At 42.8% G+C, this 24132-nt stretch overlaps 1 protein-coding gene across 1 annotated transcript in view; it reads right to left on the bottom strand.

Moving 5' to 3' along the window:
- The window catches only part of ATRN (attractin), a 155089-nt gene that overhangs the window by 5827 nt on the left and 125130 nt on the right, over positions 1-24132 (bottom strand). The window contains exons 27-28 of the mRNA XM_052780838.1: positions 14269-14376; positions 916-1030 (exon numbers count right to left, since the gene is read on the bottom strand). Of these exons, the coding sequence (XP_052636798.1) occupies positions 916-1030; positions 14269-14376 (223 nt within the window). The remainder of the gene's footprint in view (positions 1-915; positions 1031-14268; positions 14377-24132) is intronic.

Here is a 24132-nt window from a genome sequence, read left to right as displayed (position 1 = left end):
TTAAGAGATTAAACTCTAGCGGCTATTCTGAAATAAGCTTTTAAATACGGCAGGTTTTATTGAAAGCAACTGCAGTAGAAAAAGCTGGAAATAAGAAGTGTGGGTATTAATGGATGTGAAACCCATAATATTGAAGGGAAGTGTCTTTCTCTGCACCAGTAGATGTGCTAGACTAAATCCTCAAAGCACACGTGCATGGATGTTTCACTGCACTTCCCGGACACCCATCATCTCTGCAACCTCCTCCCGGCAAATCCACAGACAAACCACTATTGGCCATCTGGGATTTAGTTCAACACAGCTCACAACCAAACCACCCCATCTCAAACCCAGCTAATGCTTTTTTATTAATCCTCTGCTTCACCATGCTCACGAGGCACTGGAGAAACCCCAGTTAAACCGCAAACTGCCCAGGAGATTATGTCTTGGTGCCCTGACATCAGGTTTAAGTGAGAAGGGGCTGAGAACAAGGAAACGTTAAGCTGGATGGAGAAAACATCTTTCTCCAGAGCTGCTAAGAGGAGAGCACGGATGCTTTGAAAGGACTTGATGCCTCTCTACAAATACAGCTAGGAATGAAGGCAAATAGGCTGGGAGACAAGTTACTTTCGTAAGCAACTACTGCAAAACCTGTCTGTACCAGATCCCCCTTTTTTACCCAGCCATAAATTAAAATGTAATCCACATTATCAAATGTTCATCCATCATCCGACCCAAGAAATTGAATCAAACCTCAGGTCGGAAGCTAGCAGGGCCCAAGCTAGCTAGCTTAAAATAACCCGAGCACATCCTCAGCTGCGGTGTGGATACAGCAGTTACTACGGGATCAAGTCTGAAACTGTCAGGTGACTCTGTAAGGCTGGGGAAGGAGCACAGAGTTAATACCAAGCCGGTGGAGACAACGATATTCCTCACCTGACTGTCCTGGTGGTGGTATACCCCCAAGTCCTCGAGGCAACCTCACGAATACAGAGAGAACGGCTGCTTTGTTCCCAAAGCAGGGCTCCAGCGCTATTGGCTTTGGTACAGTCTGCAGCGAGGGAAGGAAGAGGAGAAAACAAATGTTATACGGTGTGTTACACCCTCCCTCTTCCCCCAGCGTCGTCTTTTTCAGATCGTACAAGCTTCAGGGCACGAACCATGTTTCTGCACTTGGCAAATTTCCAGCATGTAGCTAGCAAAGCTAAAACCAACGTTAGTAACAATCGAAACCCTAGTCATCGCAAAAAAACACATTTACTTAATAAAAACCTAGCTATTAAAAAGTCGAGCACTGCACAAGGCTTGTATTTCTCCCTAAATTCAGTAACAAAGGAGCAGCTTACGCGAAACAACAGGATTGAGGGTTTTTTCCCTTCGAACCCATCAGCAGCGTATCACGAATATCGGCACGTCTGACCACTGCGATTTGGCAGTTCAACTTCTATTTCCAGAGTTTAACTCCACATAACACCTTTGCAGCACTGTAGCATTAACACCACAAAGAACATTTACCCCCAAACCACACTCGATTTCACTGCTGCTTGCTTTAAACTGTGTTCCCCCAATTATGTCTTTCATTTCTGTTCTTTCCCAAGGGGTCGTGTTCATTTCTGAGTGGTCTTCTAGACCACTCTGGACTATGTTCTTAGGTAGCTGGTTGCTCTGGGAGCTGAAAGTGCTTTAGAAAGCCTACTGGATTGTATTGTCCTTTTTTAAACTGAAAAGCAGAGGATTCAGTAGAGCAGAGGACCACTTTGTGATCCTGGCTCCGGCTCTGGTTTCAGTGACCTGTCATATCCTAAGATGCTTAACATGCTTCACTGAAGCCTGTTTACTTTGAATACAGGTATTTCATACTTGCATTACAAACACGGACACGAAATAAAGTTTTCAGATAAAATGTGAATTGATAATTATGAAGATATAATGGGCAGCCAGCTTTCTCCTGCCCTAGAGGAGCAGGGGACTGGATCCCTCGCTGACCCTCAGTGTCTTTGAACATCACCCTCCCACTGTACTCTTGTAAAGATTTTATTTGAATGGCCAACAGCTAATTTCAATATGTCATTAGAAAGAAAAGATGCAACAGCACAGCCCAGAAACTAAAATAGGTTCTTACCTGAGCCGGGCCCCGATCCCACACACAATTACACGCGATCAGTGTTATTGTGGGATGGCACAACAGTAAGATGAGGATGCAAGTTTACACCTATGAGTACAGGTACAAGAGAGTGCCTTCTTTTGTTCCACATAAGCAACAAAAGCTGAGAAACACTATTTTACCTGATACGCTCAGTGCTTTCTGATCTCTTGTTTAGTATGGATAAATTCTACCCTGGTATTAATGAAATAATTATTGCTTTTTCCATTAGGCATAAAATTGTACTACTGTACTTAAATGTTCAACAGAAACTCAATACAACGCAAGACACTGAAAAAACTGGAGTCAAACAATGCTATTGAATTATTGCTGCTCAATAAAAAAGAAAAAAAGAGATGACAGCAAGCAAAATGAAACTTAAAACTGTTTTCATATCTCATATTTACTGTAATGATTGCAACAACAATTTGTTAGTCTGTGCAAGGTAGATAAATACGTATTCTACAGGCTATAACGACGTAAGCTGCTGTCTGCCTGGTTTATGACTGCAGATTTCTTCATCTTCTCCCCACCCCCAACAAAGGGATCAAACTCAAAATAATGCTTTTCCCACAAAGCAACCAAGCATACCGTGGTGCTATATCCCAGAGGCGACTCAATTACCAGAGGTAATGGAGAGAGCACAGAGAAGGCAACTGCAGAAATACAGCCCACAGACGTCTGGCGTATGAATGGGAGCACGCACCGAACACAAAGTTTATTTTCTTTTGGAGCGAGTCGAGTACCTTACCCCACTGCTAATAAAACAGCCCTGCTGAATCCCGGTGCTCGGGTGTTACAGCCAGAACTCACACTCATCCTCGGCGTTGAGCAGAGAGAGCAGCAAAGACGAAGTAGTGGGAGGAAGAGAAGGATGAGGACAGACTTTTTAAGCAGGGCCTGTTGCGATAGGACAAGGGGTAATGGTTTTAAACTAAAAGAGGGTAGATTCAAAGTAGATATAAGGAAGAAATGGTTTACAAAGAGGATGGGGAAACCCTGGCACAGGCTGCCCAGAGAGGTGGTCGATGCCCCATCCCTGGAAACATCCAAGGTCAGGCTGGACGGGGCTCTGAGCAACCTGATCGAGTTGAAGATGTCCCTGCTCACTGCAGGAGGGTTGGACTAGGTGACCTTTAAAGGTCCCTTCCAACCCAAACCACCCTACGATTCTAATCAAAACGCTTCTGCAACTCTGTTCCTTCCCCAATATATAAATCGTTCAGTACAACTCTACTCTAACATGCTTTGTAACGTCATGGGGATGCTCAGCAGCACGCTCATCATCCTCCAGCCAATATGCAGAAACAGGAGGCTGGAGAATACTTCTCACGGTCACCGAATCCAGCCCTTCACTAATGCAGGTGACTGCACATAAAAGTGCAATGCTCTGCTTTAAAAGCAGTTACACTTTCAGCCTGTGCCATCGCCTCCGTGAGACCTCTCCAGAGGCTCCCTGCTCCTGGATCTCACCCCTCTGACACCAGAAACTTTCTTCTAACCTCAATTCTTTCCCACCTGAATTTATTCATCCATCTGACATTCCTTCTGTGCCTTAACCCTCTCCCTGGGCTTTACCCTACTGTACAGCTCTGCCTTCGTTTGGCTCATCTGAACGAGCAGTGCTCTGAATTTCTTCTCCGAACACCAACACTCCCTTCTCCAGCTCTCCCAACAGTCCTTCTCTGCACCTCGTCTGCTGCTCTGGACCACGGGTGGGTGACCCGCGAGGCATTTTAGGCTCCGTAACGGTATCAAACTCACCCCGATTCTCCTGCACGTCATAAAATGGTACAGAAGAAAAGTTCATTATACAGCTCTCAGTCACAGAGCTGAGGGGACCCTGCGGGTATTTTAGCTCATCTCTCAGCCCCAAGCAGGACCCTTTCTCCTCCTCTGCCCTTTCCAACTAATGAACCCTGAGCGCGCAGCAGAAATTCTCGTTACGAGTCCCTTTGGGCACAATCTCTCCCTTTCCGTGGGATTTTTGTTTTGTTCCTCAAGGTCACACGTCTTCCTCCTCTCTGCTCTCCTGATCCCACTCCGAACCACGAGGAGCTCCTACGCAGGCATCACTGGTGCTGAAAGAGCCCAAAACAGGCAGCCGGTGCTGTCCCCCAGCGAGTGACAGCAGACCCCGGCCACGCCGATACCTAAAATTCAGTGTTACTTCACGGGGATGAGTCTGACCCTCATGCTGCAGCGAATTTTTAATCTACCTGAAGTACCACAGATAGCTGAGGGCAGGGGAAAAACCTCTGAGCCTCCTTCCTTCCCTCGTCAACCTGCTCAGAAAAGCTGAGCGTTAGTAAAAAATTGTTAATATTTCACCGCACAGGGAACTTAGTTTCTATTAACCACGCAAAAGCAAGGAAGTATACTTTCCATAATGATGCATGCAAAATCTGTCAGGCAGTTGCAAGCTAATTTGGAAGGAATTAAGCACAAAATCATCTCGCTGCACCTAATCTCAATCTTAAATCGAAAAGGGGAAAAAATGGTCTACTGTCCATCAAAACCAGCCATTTTCCTGAGACAAGCTGCAGTTAATAACAGCAAAAACCAGCATAAAGAATCAAGTCCTGCAAATTTATTTTTGACGGCACCAGTTCAGGCACCTGCTTTTTGAACTGTGACTCATACAGCATCTCATCTCCAAGCGTGCGCTCGCCAGGCCAAGAGACAAAGCGCAGCCTGATGAAATGACTCACACGCCGAGTGACGGGAATGTTGAATTTGATGCAAGCAAGAGGTCAGCCGGGAGTGAAGGGCAAACCGTGCCCTCTGCGAGATATAGAGCAACCCAGCGGTGGAGCCCGGGGACTGTATTCTGTGGACACAGAGGAAAACATGTGGGTAATTCAACCAGCAACTTAATGGCTATCTTGATTGCGGATCTCACCCACGGCTGACCTCGCCGTGAGCCTGCTCGTGTTTTGACATGACCTATGTAGGTGCTACCGTGGTGCAAAGCAGCTAAGGAGAAGCTGGCTGCCTTCATCAAGTTGAATTTTCGTGGGGAGACCCAAGAAGAGCTCACGTCTCCTTTCCTTCGCCACCTCTGCAGCACATCTGCCTCCTGCGTGGTTTCTGAATGCTCTTGTTGCAGATCCAAGCTGTTTTTCTGCAGGAAGGTTTGGAGTGGACTTGGGAACCAGAGATCGGGTCATTCTAAATGCTTGTGCTTCAGCCTGACAGGTGGCTTTTAGCGGCCCACTTAAAAAAAAAAACCACCTCTACAATTTGTAGATCTCCAAACTTTGTAACACCTTTCATCAGATGGTTAAAACGAGCCTCTGCCAGAGACTTTTATTTAGAGTGTTTTGATAAACCCATTGTTGAATTATAGAAGCAATTCCTTTTTATTGAAGGCTTAATGACACAATAAAGTAGACATTATTCAAATCTATGCAAATAAGGTGCATCCCTCAGACACTTGGCACATGATGACTGCTTTGAGCGGTGCCTGAACAGCAGAGTCCCACACCGGGAGGGGGGCACAGAGGGGAGAGCAGAGCCCAGCTGGAGCAGGTGGACAAAGACCACAGTTAATGGGATAAGAAGATCTCACCTTTGGTGGTGGGTCAATCCGTACACACCAAATTACCATCCAACAGCCCATCAGAAACAAGCCGTGCGCTCGACTCACGAAACACAGAGCACGCGTGCACCCAGCCAACGCGTATGGACGCAGTAAGAAAGGTGTAGCCAGAAAACTATCTCCCTTCTGGTTGCAACCAGGATGGAGGTCAGCGAAGGGGATGCTCTGCTGCCCGGGATGTATCTGTGCTGTGAACAGACAACTGCAGTTGGTCTACCCGTCAGGCACGCTTGTCTAAAGCTACTTCTTGTCATCAGAGAAATATTGTGAGTGTGCTGGAGGGACAATTTCACGCAGCTGATCATACAATCATAGAATAATTTGGGTTGGAAGGGACCTTTAAAGGTCACCTAGTCCAACCCCCCTGCAGTGGGCAGGGACATCTTCAGCTCGATCAGGTTGCTCAGAGCCCCGTCCAGCCTGACCTTGGATGTTTCCAGGGATGGGGCATCGACCACCTCTCTGGGCAGCCTGTGCCAGGGTTTCCCCATCCTCTTTGTAAACCATTTCTTCCTTATATCTACTCTGAGTCTACCCTCTTTTAGTTTTAAACCATTGTCCCTTCTCCTGTCACTACAGGCCCTACTAAAAAGTCTGTCCCCATCTTTCTCATAAGCCCCCTTTAAGTATGGAAAGGCTGAAATAAGGTGTCCCTGGAGCCTTCTCTTCTCCAGGCTGAACAACCCCAACTCTCTCAGCCTGTCTTCATAGCAGAGGTGTTCCAGCCCTCTGATCATCTTCATGGCCTCCTCTGGACCCGTTCCAGCAGGTCCATGTCTCTCCTGTGCTGAGGACCCCAGAGCTGGACGCAGTACTGCAGGTGGGGTCTCACGAAAACGGAGCAGAGGGGCAGAATCCCCTCCCTCGACCTGCTGGCCATAAATACCTGAACCTTTCTCCTGCAATAGACTCTGACGGCTCCTCCACACCAGCAAAGCTATGATCCATGGAGATGGTGGGGGAAAAAAACCCAACAGCTAGGAATCAGGATAGCGCAAATGTCAAAGACCAACAAACCAGCGAAGACCTCTCAGCCCGGCACACAGATTTAAACACGCTTTCCCAGGCAATGCACACCATCAGGAAGGTGACGCGCAGCATTTGGTTTTTAACTGGGAAGCGCTATCACGCGTTTTGGAAACGCACTTGGAAACAGTGACTACCTTTTTTTTGAATGAAAAAATAAAATTAATGGTATTTTACTAAGCGGTGACACAACCCCATTGTTCCTGGAGGCAGCGAAATCTGTTCTCAGCTGTTTTCCAGAGATGATTTTACTGGCCAAAACCAGCACTAAAAAGCCAAGCAATTTCAGTTGTTTATGAGTTTTGATATGTACTTAACATGCGTAAAGCTTAAACAACTATTTCTATTAAAAGCAGTAAGAGACCTATTAGGTCATCTAATTAGTCCACCTTCTCCAGCAGGATTTTCTACACAAACAGGGCATTTTCCAGGACTTTGTCTGGGCTATTTCTAGGTGACCCAGGTGTGGAGTGCACCACCAGTTCCCTTGGGAGACAATTTCACAGCCAAATGCTTTCCACAATCAAGTTGAATTGCGTGATGTTCAACCTAAACATTTCTTTTTTATTTCGTCTCATTATTTCTATTTACGCTGCTTATATTCGACAAATTCGAAAGGTTAATAATGTGTCACATAAACCTAATGGCTAGAACAATAAATATTCTGTGTAATTTAAAAAACACAGCATCAATTTTATTTAGGTTCTGTAATACACTGCCAGCATATTGTTTCTCAAAATGTATCAAAAAAAATAGTGTAGAGAATTTTTTTTCCTTAACAAGAAAACATATTTCTGTGGTTTGATCAAATAACTCTTACATGGTTTTCAATTTCCAGTAAGGAAATTAAAATAAAGGAAAAAATCTTATGGTGGGGGAAGAGAAGAGGACCATTACCGAAACAGTTCAACTTTATTATTTGCTTCCACTTCTTCAGATGATTTCACTCTGTAGAAAAAGGGTCAAATTCCATTTGCAAGTTTTTAAATTGTGCCATTAAAAGCTGAGTGAACATTTGTAAAATAAGTTACAAGCAATTTTCTATAAAAAATAGAGTATTAAGTTTTAAAAATCATATTCTCAGGGTAATATGTATGTCCTCCAAGGTAGAGATGAATGAACTCCCAGCAATAATTTGCAGTAAATGAGTCTAGATTAAATATTTACCTTGTCTCTGATATCTACTTTGGAAGTGACACAGGGGCTGGGGAATGAATTGCTCACAACTCAGCCCCAGCACTGGGTTCCTGCATGTGAGGAACTAAATAAAAATCATATTCAAGCCTTTAGATGAATGCTAACGGTCTGAAATTGAAAATACAGATCTGAGCATCCTGAGTTACCAATAACTGGGAGTGTATACGCAAACCAGCCTCCACAGGGCAGCGAGTTTGCTCCCACTGCATTTAACAACTGCTTTCTCTTTTAAAGTGCACTTTGTCAATCCAGCAAAACACAGACACAAGCTCTCAGTGAAGGAAAGGATTTCGCTAGGCAAGTTTGTATTTCAAAAGCAGTCACCCTGAAATGACAAAATCTCATGTCACAGCTTTGAGCATTGCCACTCACGTAAGTCAACGCTCGCCCTTCTTCTTCAATTCCCTGCTGATGCCCCGGGGAGGGGATGGGATGGACGAGGCCATGGGTAGCAAATCCGGGCAAAATATATATGGTCAACGGTAGATATTTATTTTGATTTTGTACGGGTGAAGAGGCAGGATTTTTCTGGTTCTTTTTGACAAGTTGGCTGGTTTTTGCACATGAAAACGTATAAGTAAAAACCCCAACGAAATAGGACAGTTGGATGAAGACTGCAAACGCAAGACACACAAAACAACTGCTTGGCATAAAGAAATGCAAATAGGTCCCTGATAATGTTTTTTAGAAGCTGCTGGTGTTATTAGTACTTCAATCAGAAGAGACACTCGTTTGCACTAGAGGGAAAAAAGAGCTTAGAAAAACCCTCTCCTGTGGGAAGCTTCGCGCTCCTTCCTCTCCCTCCAGCAAATTCCTCCGTATCAGCTAAAATCAGGGTCCATTCTGCTGAAAACTTTACAGTCTTCAAACCTCAAACTAGTTAAATCTCAATTATTGGCTAAATAGTCCCTAAATACAAGGCAGGCTTAACAGATGTCTCCACTGATCTCATAATAGCTCCCTTCCAAATGTTTATATTCCATATTAAATTATGGAAGTGGCAAAACTTTGCCCCCAAGTCCCTAATTTTGCGACAGAAAGCAAACCAAGATACCTGGCCGTAGTTAACTGGAAATAATTCATTAGGTGAAGGTTTTATCAGGTATTTTTGTTGTTGCTTTCACAGTATGGATCACAGCCAGACTATATGCAATTTTAGTGCAGCTAATCTGTTTTACACACCTCGGCTGCCCAGATAACGCTCCCTTCTTACCACTGGCAACTCCATCTAGCACGGTGCTCCTTCAGAGGGGATCACGCACTTTTCCATGAATTAGAAAGTGGGCCAGCATAAGCAGAATTAACACCGACTATAGAGCACAAGCTGGGATGTTGCCTCTTGTGGCATGTCGCTCATCACCGTGACGGAACGGGAGGGCTCCTGCCATCCGCCCACGCACACGGACCAAGTCTAATGAGTGGAAGTGCTTTTGCTAAAGACAAGGAGACAGCTACACACTGACACGCTTTGAACGCCTTAGCATTAATGCAAGGAAAAGCTCCTAGAACCAGCGAATGCTAGAAACCCCAGGAATAATGCATTAGAAATTAAATTGCATTTCAAAAGGCAAGCTAACAAGCCCGAGCAGCCTGCGTTAGACAGGTCAGGCGAAATAAAACCAGCCTTTCTGGCCTCGAAGGCTGTGCATGAACCACCTCCAGCAAATGCCACATCAGATTAAGAACATTCAGTTTGTGTTTTCCCCCCTCAATTTCATCCCCTTCCTCCAACTATTATGCTTTTGAGGATAACGAATGACTCTCCCTTTCAGCTTATTCATACCACCTCCGAAAACCCCTAACCTGCTCTGTTCCCCTCTAATGCATCTCGATAGCCTGGTCATTTCTACTTAAGACTACATTTATGTATCGCAGCTCAAACCTGCCAGCCTTCCGAATCTCCCTGCTTGCACGAGGACCCCCAGTCTCAGCTCGGTGGCACGGCCAAGTGGGAAACTTCGTGTTCGCTGTGCTTACGCTAACCCAGCTCGTTTTAAGTGAAGTTGGGTGGGAGGGGGGTCACAGAAGCTGGTCGATCAGTGAATCTGATGGACTAATAGCAGGTCAATAACATGGGATGTAAAGGGGGGAAGTGAGTCATCAAGAGCGACAACCAGAACAGGATAAAAGCTGTAAAATCCATCAGTTCCTTGGCCCTTAGCTGTTCTTCACTGAACTTGTCTCACTGCATGAAACAGCCCAACACAAAGCTACACGTAAAAATTAAGACGAAGTCGCCCTGTGGAAGTGCTGGAGCTCGACGATGCCTCATTTCAAATCATTCGTCACCGCAGCGGTACCCCTGCAGCTTCCCCAAACCCATCGCCCTGTGGCACAGGACTTCTAACTTCTCGCTTCTCTGCTCCTTACTGCCGGTTGCAACTTCACTGCAACGTAAAAGGAATTTCACAAGGGCACCACTTGGATGCAAAATACAAATAGACTGAAAATATAAATCTGTGGTATCCCTTGCCCACTCCTAAATCAGCCCACCACTTCGTCTCTGTACTTCTTGAACAGATGGGACCTTCTGGCAGTCTTTAAACCACTCAACAGCACTTTCCTCCATAACAAAGCAAACTAATTACCAGAGTGAGATGCTATTTTCCATCAATTTTTCTGCTATTTTTAAGGAATCAGCCAGCTTGGTGAGCTGATGTCTGATTAAGGATTTGCAGTGAAGCTATTTTGCCCTCAGAAGCTTAACGCAGCAGAATTAAATGCACGTCGGCATGAAGGTACAGAACATGCTAAATGAACTTGAGAAGGATTTTGCTCACCAAATACTTTTCTCACTCCATTTAGGCAACTATAGATGTGGACAGCCTGTCAATCGCGGATGCAAAAATAATCACCTCTTAGCACTGGCTTCGCACGTTGGATCCCTAAACACAGCACAGCAAAGGCTGCTCTACGGACCAGCTCTACTAGGCAAATGCTCCATTTTACAAGAGTGTTTTTCAAATCCCCTAAAAGCTTCCAAGCCAATTTTTTTCCAACTTAAGGATACTTTTTTTCTAAGGCAACAATTTTCTTGTTGATCCTGTAGGTGTTTTGCTCAAGCCAAGCATTTGCTTGCTATGCTGTGTATGTGTTTTTCCCAAGAATCTACAAGCATTCACTTCATGGCTTTACCAACTTCAAGATACCTGGAAATCAATATCAAAATTATAAACTTTCCAGATTCTTCAGGAAAGCTTCTTCTAAAAATGGCTACAGAGAACTACAGGACTTAGATTAATTAGATAACAAGACCTAAAAAAGCTGGAGTTACAGTAATACCAGTTCAGACACTTGGATGAGTCCCAAATATCCAGGGAAAAAAATTGAAAAAAAATTGTGATATGCAGCACCTCCAAACGCACAAAAAGCTGCAGAGAAAAGCCAATGGATTTTGTAATAACCAAGCAAATTCAGTGGCAGATTTGCGATCCAGTGGGTATTTGTTGAGTAGGAAATAAACCAAAGCAGCTAGTTCCGCGTTGCCTAGCTGCAGACTGTAATATGAATAGTTTCCCTGCAGGTAAATCACTTTCTATTACTTCTAAGTACCCCAGGAAAAATACTAATTGAAAACACGGTTCTAATACTGTCCAGCTGGAAAACATTAGCTTAGGATGGAACTAGCTTGACACTGGCTGCCAATGGGCTATGCACAATGGAAAAGGAAATTAATCTCTTGCAGACAAGACATCCCATTTTCCACTTCTCCTTTGTAACCCTCAAATAAACTCGTTATTAACCAAAGGCTTTGATTCACATGGGGAAAGAAAAAAATCAATGCATTTATGGTAATACAAGTCTGGATTTCTTGCATTAAAACGAAGGCTCTCAAATTTTGACACAGTAACTGGAGAATGGCTTACGGTCCAACAACATAGAAACTCTTTTCTTGGCTAATAATTAAAGAACAGACGAAATACAAAGAAAAACGCAGTTTTACAATTCCGTATTGGCCCAGCCCATCTTCCTGCAGCTCCCTCCTGCTGAGAGCTTTTTTCCCATGCAGGTGCAAAACGGATGAGGAAAAAAACTGAAGCTGACCCCACAGATATTGAGACTGCTTTTCCACTTCTATTTAAATTCATTTATATGCAGCATCCAGCAGGCCAGACTATCTCAGAAGGGTCATTTCCTAAATTGCTCACAACCCACAAGCTTCCTGAGCCTCCTCTCCTGTCCATGTGATTTCAACTTTGCTGAAACACTCCAGACTTTTATGCATACTTTTATCCACTATCCAAATCCTCCATGATGATTAAAAAAAAAAATATATATATATATAAACCCCCTCAAAATCTCGTGACTCTTCTCGTCATGGAAAAGCATCCTCGTTCTGCACCCAGATCTTCCAGCAGACGAAGTTACCTGCTGGCACAACAGTCTATGTCCACGTTCCCTGCTTGGCTTTAGGTCACTGTACAAGGTTTGCACCATTTGCCTGAATCACACAGTCTCATTTATGCTTGAAGTTGATTAAGAAACATTTGTATGAGTTATCAGCATAGGGGACAATTAGCAGTTGGTAAGAATTTCTGGGTCTAAAAAAAGGACATCTGTCCGCAGTCTTATTTATTATGCTTAAAACCGGCTTCTCCATCCGTTCTTGAGCAACCCAAGGAGGTCAGACAAGTGAGATATGGAAGATCACGGCAGACATGGGAAGGCAAGGAAGCTTAGCTGCGAGTGAGAAAAAGATGAAATCCTGTCTGTGGTGCTGTCTATGGAAGCACTTCAAAAGAGAAGAGTTCAACATTCCTATAATCAAAGAAGAGACAGAGAAGAATACAAAAAGCAGAAAGGTATGGAAGAGAAAGCAAACAACAAAGCCCAAATGAAGAAGGAAAAAGCACTGCCGGCTGAACAAGAGGAGAAATGACACACTGATCAGAACATAAGAGATCCAAAGTTTACTATCTTCTCTGTAGTTTTTGAGTGCAGACAAACTTCTCAGAGAGATCAAAAAGTTCAGGACAGCTTTGTTCTGGCCTGATCCTACAGGAGAGGTGCTTTTAGTTAGCTTATTTCCAGAAAATAGAAAAAGGGGAAGGGAAATGCCCCCAGACAGACAGACTGCAACACAAAACTATCAGCAGCCAGGCTACAGCCTCACAAATCTGCCTCCAGCCCAATGGGAACATCAACACACATCCCATGACTTCTTCAATGAAGCAACAACAACAACAAAAAAAGGCTCATTCTAATTTGTTGAGTGACAATCCAATTTTACAAGCGTGTATTTCAAAGTCACCAAGAACATGGTAAATAACCAGAACAAATAATGGAACTAAGACAAGATATTGAAAAGCTTCTTCTATGCAGTGTCCACCCAGAAAATGCTGCAGGACACCAATCAGGGGGAAAAAGTGTTACAACTTGCCGTGAAAGACTATATTCACACATAAATAAGGAATAGCTAAAGCTATACAGGCAACCTTAATTGTGGCATTTCCTGATACTAAGGCCAAGACTTAAATATTATGACTCCCCAAACGGGAGTTCTGGGGTTAGATTGTTTTCATGTGCTTTACAATAATTAAAATACACATGTTCTTTATAGAAAAACATAACTTACTTTCTTGTCACAATAATAGAAGGTGAGAAACTTTGTGCCTGGACTAAGGAGGAAGACTTCCAAAAAACTGAAGTCTAAATAAAACAAAACAGCTACCTTAGGAAACAAAAATAGTCAGTGTTCTCAGGTTCTTGATTTTTTCTTTTTGTATACAGGTCTGCTAGCCAAAGCATCACATCAAAAAGATCCTTTAATTCATTAGTCTCCTTTTAAATGTTTTTCCTAAAAATAAAACATGTTGTGTCTAAGAGCATGTCACCCTGGTGTAAGACAATGATTTCTCCACACTCCTATTTGCGCATCACAAGACGTATTTGAACATATATTTATAATCAGAAATATGTTAACATTATTACAGTACACAGACATGATTATATTCCTGTTTGCTTTGAGATATCACAGAAAAATGGTTTCTATTTGCAGCACCTAAAGCCATTTCTAGCCAAATGTTCTACTGTGTAAAGCCGCATTCTTCTCTATTTACAAGGCGTAAAAACTAACAAGGCAAACACAAAATCTCATACCCTACACACAGTATAACTTTTATCTAAACCAGCCCAAAAGTTGTAAATGCATACCTGAAGGGATAAAAGCAAATGAAAATGGTATCTGTTGGCCATCCCGAACTTACAGTTTCTTGCAGGTATACAGCAAATAAAGAATTTGGGATTATTGCGTTAACCACAATTTAAAACAAGCATCCATGATTAATTGCGGTAAGGATCATCCTAAAGCACCAGCTCTCACCTTTATGCTTCCCCCAATGAGATCTGGCGGCTCTTCGTCTGTTTCTAAGGCAACGTTGATGGAGGCGAAGGGGCGACTTGCCATCTGTTGCATCTCACGGAGTAGTTGCTAATTTAATAAACAGAAAAATATTATCATCATATTGTTCCAACACAAAGATGAAAAAAACATGTATCTGAGAGGTTTTACCCAATACAAAGGGGTAACAATGAATATGGAAAAATAACCTCCTGGTGTTTTAACGGGCTTAAGAGTACAGACAGATTATTGTAAATATTCACGCTACTACAATTTAACGAGTTATTGCAAGTAAAGCTACACGCCCAGTCTTAGCCTGACTCGTTTGTGAGGGAAAACACATGTGCTTAAGTCTCCATAAAGCAGTTATTTACTTTTTAAGCTGTGTTACCCTAGTTGTTTGTCATCACCTGTCCAGGGCATGACAGGACTCCGCAGGATTTGTGGGGACCGTTTTAAAATTAAACTACCAGCAGTACATAGCTACTGTAAGAAAGAATTAGATATTTTTTTATAACAGCACTAGCAAAATGCTGTCAGGCACCTACTGAATAATCATCTTTTTTTATTGTTTGTTTCTTTTCTGAATGCAGCAAATGTATCAAATGGCAAACATGTCCTTGCTGCAATATGTTTTATTAAAATAGAAAACCTTTCCCTGGGTAAATCTCTGCAAGCCTTCATGACACAAGACATCTCTTTATTGTCCTCTTAAGCGCTTTTAAGCATTACGATGCAGCTCTCTTTTTTTAACACAAAAAAAGACACTTCTTATACAGCTGGGCTGGAAAGAGCATTTCAATTTTAGCTGAGCTATGGACACGCTTCTTTTTGGCTTCAGCAGCTAATCTCTAATACTAACAGCAAGCTACACAACCTATATGTGGATGCAGAAGCCGTAACCCTAATTCCCAGAAGCAATGGGTCTGATGTGACTCGGTGCCCCTATTTAATAAGGGAAGAGGCATACACTTTGTAAAGCGTGTAAAAAACCAGCAGTCTTACCCTTAAGTGCAGCAACTGCCTAAAACCACCTGTTGTATTCAGCTTTACGCATTTAGCATTACTACTTCGCTGCAGCAATACTAGTTATACTCTTATTTTACGTAAGATTGAGCCACTACCAAACGCCCTCTATAATTCCTACCATCACCACCCACATTTCCCCATTAAGTTTGGGCAATTTGACACTCCAAGCCCTAACCGATCATTTACAGCACTCAAAAAGTGCTAAAGAAAACAGCACAAAATGCAGCGTGCCCTAAATAACCCCCATCTAGCACAGCAGAAGAGGACACAGCACACAGGCAAAAGGAAGATGCTGCTATCCAGCGTGCAACTCGTTTGGACAACGCCAATTACATCACCATTTTCTTGAACTCATAAACCTTCTCTGGTCTTTTCTTTGCCAAGTTATCTTTTAGTTTGGTTTGGTTTTTTTTTTTGCGTAGAAAACTGGAAGATTGTCTCTGTGAGCTTGGGGTTCAGGCAAGGAGGCAGGAAGGCACGATGGGATCGATGCAACCAAGCTTGGGGGGGGTATATAAGCCTCCATGGCTCTCAGTTTAATAAAAATAATATAAAATTTCACTGCCGTAAAAGGCAAGTGGTAAAGTTTTGCTTACTCTCTGAAAGGGTGGGGGGGAAGCATTTTCGAGCAGATTGTAGATAGTCACAAAGCAAAAAACCCCAACGAATTCATACCAACAGAGCTGTACTAAGCATTTGCAAGCAAACTTGTGTCTAACTCACACTTGGGTGAAAGAATGCGAGGAGTTTTCGAATATTTAAAGCACACCAGCAGATTGCAGACTAAAGCAAGTGTGAAACAGATTGCTGGGTTGTTGTTCCTGCAATTGTCCCCTTCAGCTATCATAAAGCGCTTTGTTTAATGGCTATAAAATCAAAGAACAAGCTGTCCTGATGAAGACGTCCAAGAGACTTACGAACTAAAAGCTATTAGCTCTTTGAAGGAAGTTTAGTTTACTAAAGAAAATATGCAATTTGGCAACATGACTCCTATTGAAGTCAATAGTAGCTTCAAGAAATAAAACCCCGAGCAGCGCTGCAAAGGCAGAGATGTGCTACAACACGAGCAGTGGGAAAAGGAATGCTGACAGCAGCGTTATTGTCTTCGTTTTCTGAACTGGCCAAGAAAAGCCATCGCCTTCAGGCTTGTCCCAAAGCCAGCTGACTCTCAGCGTAACAGTGGCCAAACAGGTAAAACCAAAGGTCCAAGCTGCAACCAAAGCAGCAAATGCCTAAGGGAGAACGTCCTTTTCCTAACATCAGTTTCTGGTGTAGCACAAGTCATGTTACAAATCCCCCCCCCCTGCAAAATTAAGAATAAATTTGAGAAATAATTGTTCTGTAACCAGAATGTCACTCTTTTCCCCAGGGCACGCACTGTGCCTGTTTAATCTGTGCACGTATATATCCTTCGATATTTGTTTGGTGTGTCAAAATTTTAATTAAAAGATTTTATTATGTTGTAAGGGAGAAATCGTGGCATTTCCCTAGCCAAGATGTTGAGCATGTCATTAGAAATCAGCAGCAGTTAACATCAAGATATCCCAGAACCAGGCTTACCCTCATTCCTAATGATTGGCTTTCTGAGATTTAAAATAATGAACCTCAATACTCTTTCAAGCAAACCTTTGGTTTCTAGATCACACAATTAATAGGACAACCTGGGAATATTTTAAATCACTTAGGTCTGAAGAGGATTTTAAAGGCAAAATGTTTGACAGGCTTACAATAAAAACACATCAAAAAGCGTGTATTGGAACATACCGCTGGCCTTTAATATTTAAGTAACAGCAAACTGTGAGAACTTGCACAACTTTTATTTGCATTGATTTTGGGGGGTTTTTTTTCCCCCACTATCAGTAGAAAAACTCCGTCCAAGAAAACCGCAAGTTGAAACAATTGCAGAACGGGAAGTGTTGAAACAACGCCTGAAAGTTTTGGTGTCAACCAGACGCTAAGAGAACGTGACAATAAACAAACTCAACAGTCTACAGTGGAAGAGAAAAAGAGCAAGGAGGTGGGAAGACCACCGAGGTTGCTCATCTCCCAGTGCCCAGGACTAGAGGTGCAAATCCAGGAGCGAACGGTGCCGAAATGCAGTGTTTCATACCAGTGATTCTTGAAATTCATACACGTTGAGTAATGGATAATCCAAAATGAATAGTGTGTTACTGATGGGAGAAAAACCGCCAGAGGAACTGAGGAAAACCTTTTCATGCAGTAGCACAGGCTCTCACGCAAAAGAAAAACAGCTATTCAGGTTACCAGGTTAATTGACTAATATAACCTATGCTGTGTTTTCTGACAAGAAAAGGCTGAACATTTTATTCACGATAATAAAGCAGTCACCGGTCTCTGTATAACCATCCTGCTACCATCCATCTCAGCAATTGCCCCCTGCAGAGTCTCTTTATGAGCACAGGGCTACGGTACCTTTCGGGATGGGGCTCTGATATTTTCAGCCATGAAAGGATGCTGATTTTTCCAGAAGCAAGCCACACGTTTTGGATTTTATTTGCTCCTTATAAAGAAGGGCTTTAAAAAAAAGCTAAGCAAAACAGCTATCTAGAATTTGTAATGACCTCAAGTTTTTACATGAGTATTTCACCTCAGTTTTCAACAGAGATGAGAAGGAAAAAAGTAGAAAGTCAAAAACCATGGGTGTGCTAAGGGAACAATGGGCACGGATGAGCTTTCATTTTAAGGTAGAGTAAAAGCAAAGCAAGCAGGACCCCACAAGAAAGGGAGCAAAGTTATTTCCAGCAGACCGGACATATTCAGGCAGGGAATCTGCAGGAATGTCTGGTACCATTACACCAGTCAAAGGATGTAAACTTTAACAAGGGGAGCCAGAAAAGAGCAATAGTCTTCTCAACGGGTTATTTTTCCAGGAAATTTGTAGATCTAATCTCTCAAGGTATTTCTGAAATGCAGATCTTTCTGGACCCATAGGTTGTTGTTTTTAGAAGTATAGCTACTCTGGGCATCCTCAGGAGATAACATTTCAGCTTTAGAGGAACTTTTCCTGAAGATATTTCAACAGAGCGAGCTCCACATTCCTTTATTTGATGAGACAAGTACGATTAAAGGTCATCCTTTGAGGATTCGTATTACAACCTTCGAGCCTGCAATGAATTTGAGATGGTGCTCCAAAGCTAAGACTATGATCAACCTCCTGCTGAACTGGGTCTCTGCTGCTGTATTTCTGTACCACCATGGAAAAAAATCAAGCTTCACTCTCTTATGAACAAGCAAAATCACCAGCTGCGTTCTCCATGCTGTCCATAGCCAACTTTAAAAACCAGGAGACTCTGAAATCAGCTGTGTGTTTTGAACCACCACCCTGTCTGTATTGCAACGATAAACTGGTCCAATGGGCCAAAAGCCAGAGACCTCACAAACAACACAGAGTCTTAAGAGAGTAACAGCTCCAGTGTCACGGAAAGAGAAGAAAGATAAAGAAGATAAGGAAACAAACCAATTTGTACCCTTGTTGTTTAAGACTTTTAGAAAAAACAAAGATTTTGGAGCAGAACAGAATATTTGGGGTTTTCCTGTATCAAGCCAAAACGTGGCGCTCTACCACGCAGAGCATAAAGATGTTCGTCTCCAGTGTGGATTCAGCAACTCCGGTTGCTGTTCATCCCCTTGAACCGAAGCTAAACTAACAGAACAAAGTTGTCTCCTCCTTCCTGACCTGTCTTTTAAATAGCATTAATTCTGCAAAATTATTCAAGTCTGTCAGTCCTCTTACATGTTCCCTCCAAGGCTCTGCACAACATATAGAACACACAACCCAATCAAATATCTAAAGGTCCCGCTGCATGCACTGAGCAAAGGGTAACAAAATTCTCCCAGCAAGACTCATTAGCTCTGACTTGGCCGCTTGCTAACCAGAGTCACAGCAATTTTGTTGAGGTCAGAGGACCTCCTGTCCCTCCAGAACATACTGGGTAGAGTGGTTGCACTGGTAGAGTGGCATTTCGAGCTTATTCCTGCACATCCTAAATTGCTGCAAGAGCTTCATTTGAATTCAGAAGGTGGCTCGTCCCATTTGTGCCCAAATACATATTTGTGTATGCACATAAACTATCAACTACCTATTCCCAGGCACGACTAACTTAGAAAACCTCGTCCGGAGAACTTGTCCCAGAGCTCTCCTGTAATGACATCTGCCAAAACTGCAGCTCTCAGGCTGCTGACAGCCGGCGTGGGAAGGGGACATCACCCTCCCGGGGTTCCCAAGGGCCTTTGGAGAAGGTGTCCTTCCCCGTGGTGGTGGCAATGGCAGCTAGATGGAGCTGCGTGTCCGCGTGGCCAGCGCTGACGGGTGCTCAGGCATCACCGTGCATTACTCTGAAGTAACGTATATATTCTGGTGTGGGAACCTTTGCTTTACGTTACAGTTACTCGGTGACCTTGGGGGAAAGGGGACAAGACAATGGAGTTACCTACAAAATAAAGAGGGGCATCAGCCAAGAAATAAACGTACAAGATATAAATATTGCACGAAGATGAGCCACATTGTCTCAGAAATAAGTGATTTAAAGCATTTAGCTACAATTACATTAACTACCATGTAAGTCAACAAACAAACAATTTTCTCTGACGCTTCCATCATCACTGAAAATTAAGTTTTTAAGCCCCTAGAGCAGTGCACATATTAATGTTAGCTAATTAGTTTTGTAACTGACTTTGCAGGCTATGTTGAAAGAGAGAGGAGAAGAGAATTAATGTTCAAATGTTTCTCAACAGGCATTTCCACACTTCAAAACTATAACAAACCAGAAAGCAAAGCTGCTGGGAAGCTGCCTCATGCTGAAATGACAGAAGATATTTAATTCAGGGCTGATTAAGATAAGTAAGTTATTCATCATAATCATGCCCAGTAGGGGGGCACAGAAAACCTGACCTTTAATAAGAATAAGGTATCATTTTTTAAAAGACCAGAAGCATATAGTCCATGCAGACCAAAATATATACCAATACCAGATAATTACACAATAGCAGAGTGCACCTTTGATTGACTAGAGCTCTTCTAGCATAATTACACAACACTGCTTTTCTCCCTGATTTTTCCAAATAGCTAAATTAGATACCTGTGCCACTGATTCCTATCATCAGAGAGAGACCTAGGAGTCTGAAACGACAACAGCTTCAATATACATGCACTTGTGGGGTTTTTTTAAATGAGGCTGACCTCTCCTAGAGCTAGACTTGATAGTCTAGCTTCATCATCGCAAACGCTGGCCAACGGTTGTTTTTTTTGGGATATGCTAAAACCAACTTAATTCTCTAGCGGCAACACCACTAAAGACTACGTGAGAAGAGCTCAGCTGGATGCCAACACTGCGGATGCGATGGCCAACCTGATATGATGGTGTCCCGCATGGACATATTAAAGCTACAAATGGTCAGCTGTAACTGTCCATCTGCAAGTTCAACCAGAGATGAGCTCAATTAGGCACAGAAGTGACAGTAGCATGTTCAAACAAAAACGGACCATCAATTTCCCCCTAAGCTGGAATCTCTTGTCAACGTTAATATTTGGGGATATTTTTCCTTTTCAGGGCATCTCTTATTTCTGCTACAATTTCCTTCAGTTGGCGACCAAAGCCACACAGATCACTGTAGAGAGCATGCAGCGTCTGTATTTTGGAAAAAGCCTGCAGGCACTATGAGTTGGTTCCCATTCATAGATTTTAAATTTAGGGATAGCGGAAAGGTACGATTATTTGATCTGACCTCTTGCATAGTACGAGCTACCAAATTGCACCACGTGATTGACCTAGAAAAAATCGTTCCAAAAGCACTCAAATTCTGAGAGCCAAGCTTCCAAAAAAAAAAAAACCCAACCAAAAAACACCAAAAACTGTTGGCATTGCTACTCTTGCCATTAAAAAGAGGAGAAAAACAAAACAGCTTTTGACTTTTTTTACCCCCAGTTGCAGACACTGGGTGTTATGCCTTTGGCTGATCGTTTAGAAGACCCTCATCCCATCATGAATCTTCTATGATTCCTTTTCACAGACACTGACTCACATCATCAAATCTCAATATGTTCTTCCTTGGATAAAATGAGTAATTTGTGACGCTTTAGTCTCTCGCTTATCTTCCAGATAACAAATTAATCTTGCAGTGTTGTTCTGTACCATCTGTAACACCCAAGACATTGCTGAGATGAGTGGACACAGTACTCCAATAACTGGCTACACATAATACTGACACTATGCTCTTATTTTATTACTCTCCTTATAAATGCAGAAACTGGGAATTTATGTACGGTTATTAAATCACTACAGCCACCATCATTTCAGTCTATTGTCCAGGGAACAGGTATTCTGGGAAGTAAACCCACCTTACCTGTTTAAAAAATACATACACAGGCTTACGTTTCACACTGTAATGAGACAACTGAGTATGCTAACCATGTAATCTAGACCTCCTTAGAAGTTATCTGCTTGCCACAATTTCTCACTCCTCCAATTCGTGTTTCCTCTACAAACTACACCAACAAGTTCATATTTTTTTCTCAGCTGACAGACACCGAATAGGGCTGTTGGTGCTATCGAACAAGAAGGTCTACATGTCAAACGACTGCTGGGAGCTCAGAGAATACAGCAGCAAATTTCGGCACCAGCACATCTCATTTCTTACAAGCCCTCCAAAGCACCTGGGACTGCTCAAATCTAGGGACATTTGTAGCCTGACCTTTTAATGTTCCCACATAAGGCTGATACCAGATCCTTCCAAACCACCACTGGAGACTCTAGACAGCGATGAAGACCCTGATTTACAGTTACAGTTTGAAAATATTCCAATCCTGAATCCTGTTCTTTGACAAAGGATGCCCTAAATCACGGTCTGAGAGAGAAGATATGAGATCAATGAAATACTAACAAGTGAGAGCAGGAAGGGGAAGAAAACGAAGGCAGGGCAATAAATAATACACAGCACGCATCTCTTGGAAAGTCTTTGCTGTAAAAATGAACCCAGAAATCCACCTGCCTAAATGGTATTCAGTGTTCACGGATGTTACAGCGGAGGATGCCAGTGAAAAAAGAAGCGCTGCTACATTTTGAATACACTTGGGAGAGAAAAAGGTTTCAGCAATGAGGTCAGGGAGAAGAAAGATAATCCCTGCAGTAAATCAATACAAAAAACCCCATCCTGAATAAGTTGGGCAGTGCACAAGAGTAAAAACGTTCAGTCCTGGATAGTCTTGGCAAGAAAGGAGGCAAAATGTAGACAATTTTACGTATGTTAAGGCTGCAGTTGAGCTCTAGACACCCAAATTTAGTTATCTCTGTACGTGCTTGGTGTTGATGCTCCGAACACATCCCGATGGGGCACGGAGAGTGATCCAGCTGACCCTCATGCAGACAGTTACACTGGGTCGGCCAAATCACCATCCACGCTCCATTTGCTGGAAATGTTAAGAGGAGCTATTTCTCGCTCAAAGTGTAGAAGATGAAGCAGGCTGAAGATGAAGAGAATAGGATTTGGATGCTAAAATAAAAAAATTGGACAGAAAATTCACGACAGCAGATGAGCATATTAAATTTCTAATGCCACTCTCGTATTTTGTGCATTATTCTCTATTACCACCTTGATACATTTAACGTGTCATTTTCTAGAGACAAGACAGAAAGGTTTCCTATGCCTATTTCCTAATGTCATTCACCTCACCCTAAGCCTCCTATAAAAGCTGCCTTTTTATTTCCATTTTCCCTCTTTAAGATGTCTGAAGATACTTAAACTTGGTGCTCACTGGAGAGGGAATAAACACACAATTTACAACCCCATCTCCTCCATGCCTGATATGACACAAATTGTTCCCATTTTTACTTCAGGTCAAGTTTTATACTCCGCAAGTCCTGAACTTTTGCTCAGTGCTCAGACTCATTTTCCTACAATTACACATTTGCTACGCCCTGTTTGCACACCCAAAAGGCCCTTTAGCCAGAAGGCTGAGGAACATCAGCACTGACATGTGCAAGCAGCTGGTCAGAGAGGAGTAGCTGTAGAAATGGAAAAAAAAAAAAATCAGGAGAATCTTATGTATTTTACAAGATCCTGATATAGATTCTGGATTTGTAGTACACTGCTTTCTCAGTAAGGAGTAATGCAAATTTAGTTTCAACCAAATGCTGCTGCTCTGTTCCATTAACGTGATACACCAAGCACAGCTGTACAACTTCTCCCAGCACATTTTCCAAGCAATACCGTCTGCAAAATTTTGACTACTAGACCTTTCAACGCGCTCCCTTTTCTGTCCTATACATATCTCAGATTAAGCTTCAGCTATCTACTTTTCACTCTGCACTGCGATAAGAAGTTAGGCACTTGCAGTGATTATATTGGAAGCAGAAGTGATTGATAGCTGGGAATTACCTGCAGATTGCATTATATTTTACTTACTTTTGGGCTGAGATTAGAGAACAAGCGCAGAATTACTACAGCACAACCCACGGGAGACAGGCGACTGTAACTTGACTCCTTCTAAAAATATAGCCCAAACCAGAGGAGTATCTTCCTCCAAGGCTGCGGCATACATTAACTTAAACCTTACAATATGCTGCCTGAATTGGGTGTCCTGCCACTGCTGCTTAATCACCTTTCCTTCTGTCCTGCCTTTAAGTTGTAATATGGTGGGAGGAGCTGGTCTCCATCAACTGCGTCAGCATTTATAGGGGGGGGGAGCGATAAAACAAAATCTGTTTTTCCCAGTCCAGCCTGCAAACTCTGTCATCCAAGACTCCTGTAAGGGTAATGGAGAAAACCAAAGAGAACAGCCACTTCCAAAGGAAGAATGGC

This window comes from Harpia harpyja, chromosome 2, assembly GCF_026419915.1.
Source record: "Harpia harpyja isolate bHarHar1 chromosome 2, bHarHar1 primary haplotype, whole genome shotgun sequence".
Classification (NCBI taxonomy): Eukaryota; Metazoa; Chordata; class Aves; order Accipitriformes; family Accipitridae; genus Harpia; species Harpia harpyja.
Note: the sequence above shows the minus strand (reverse complement) of the source record. Positions and strands in the feature narration are given on the sequence as shown.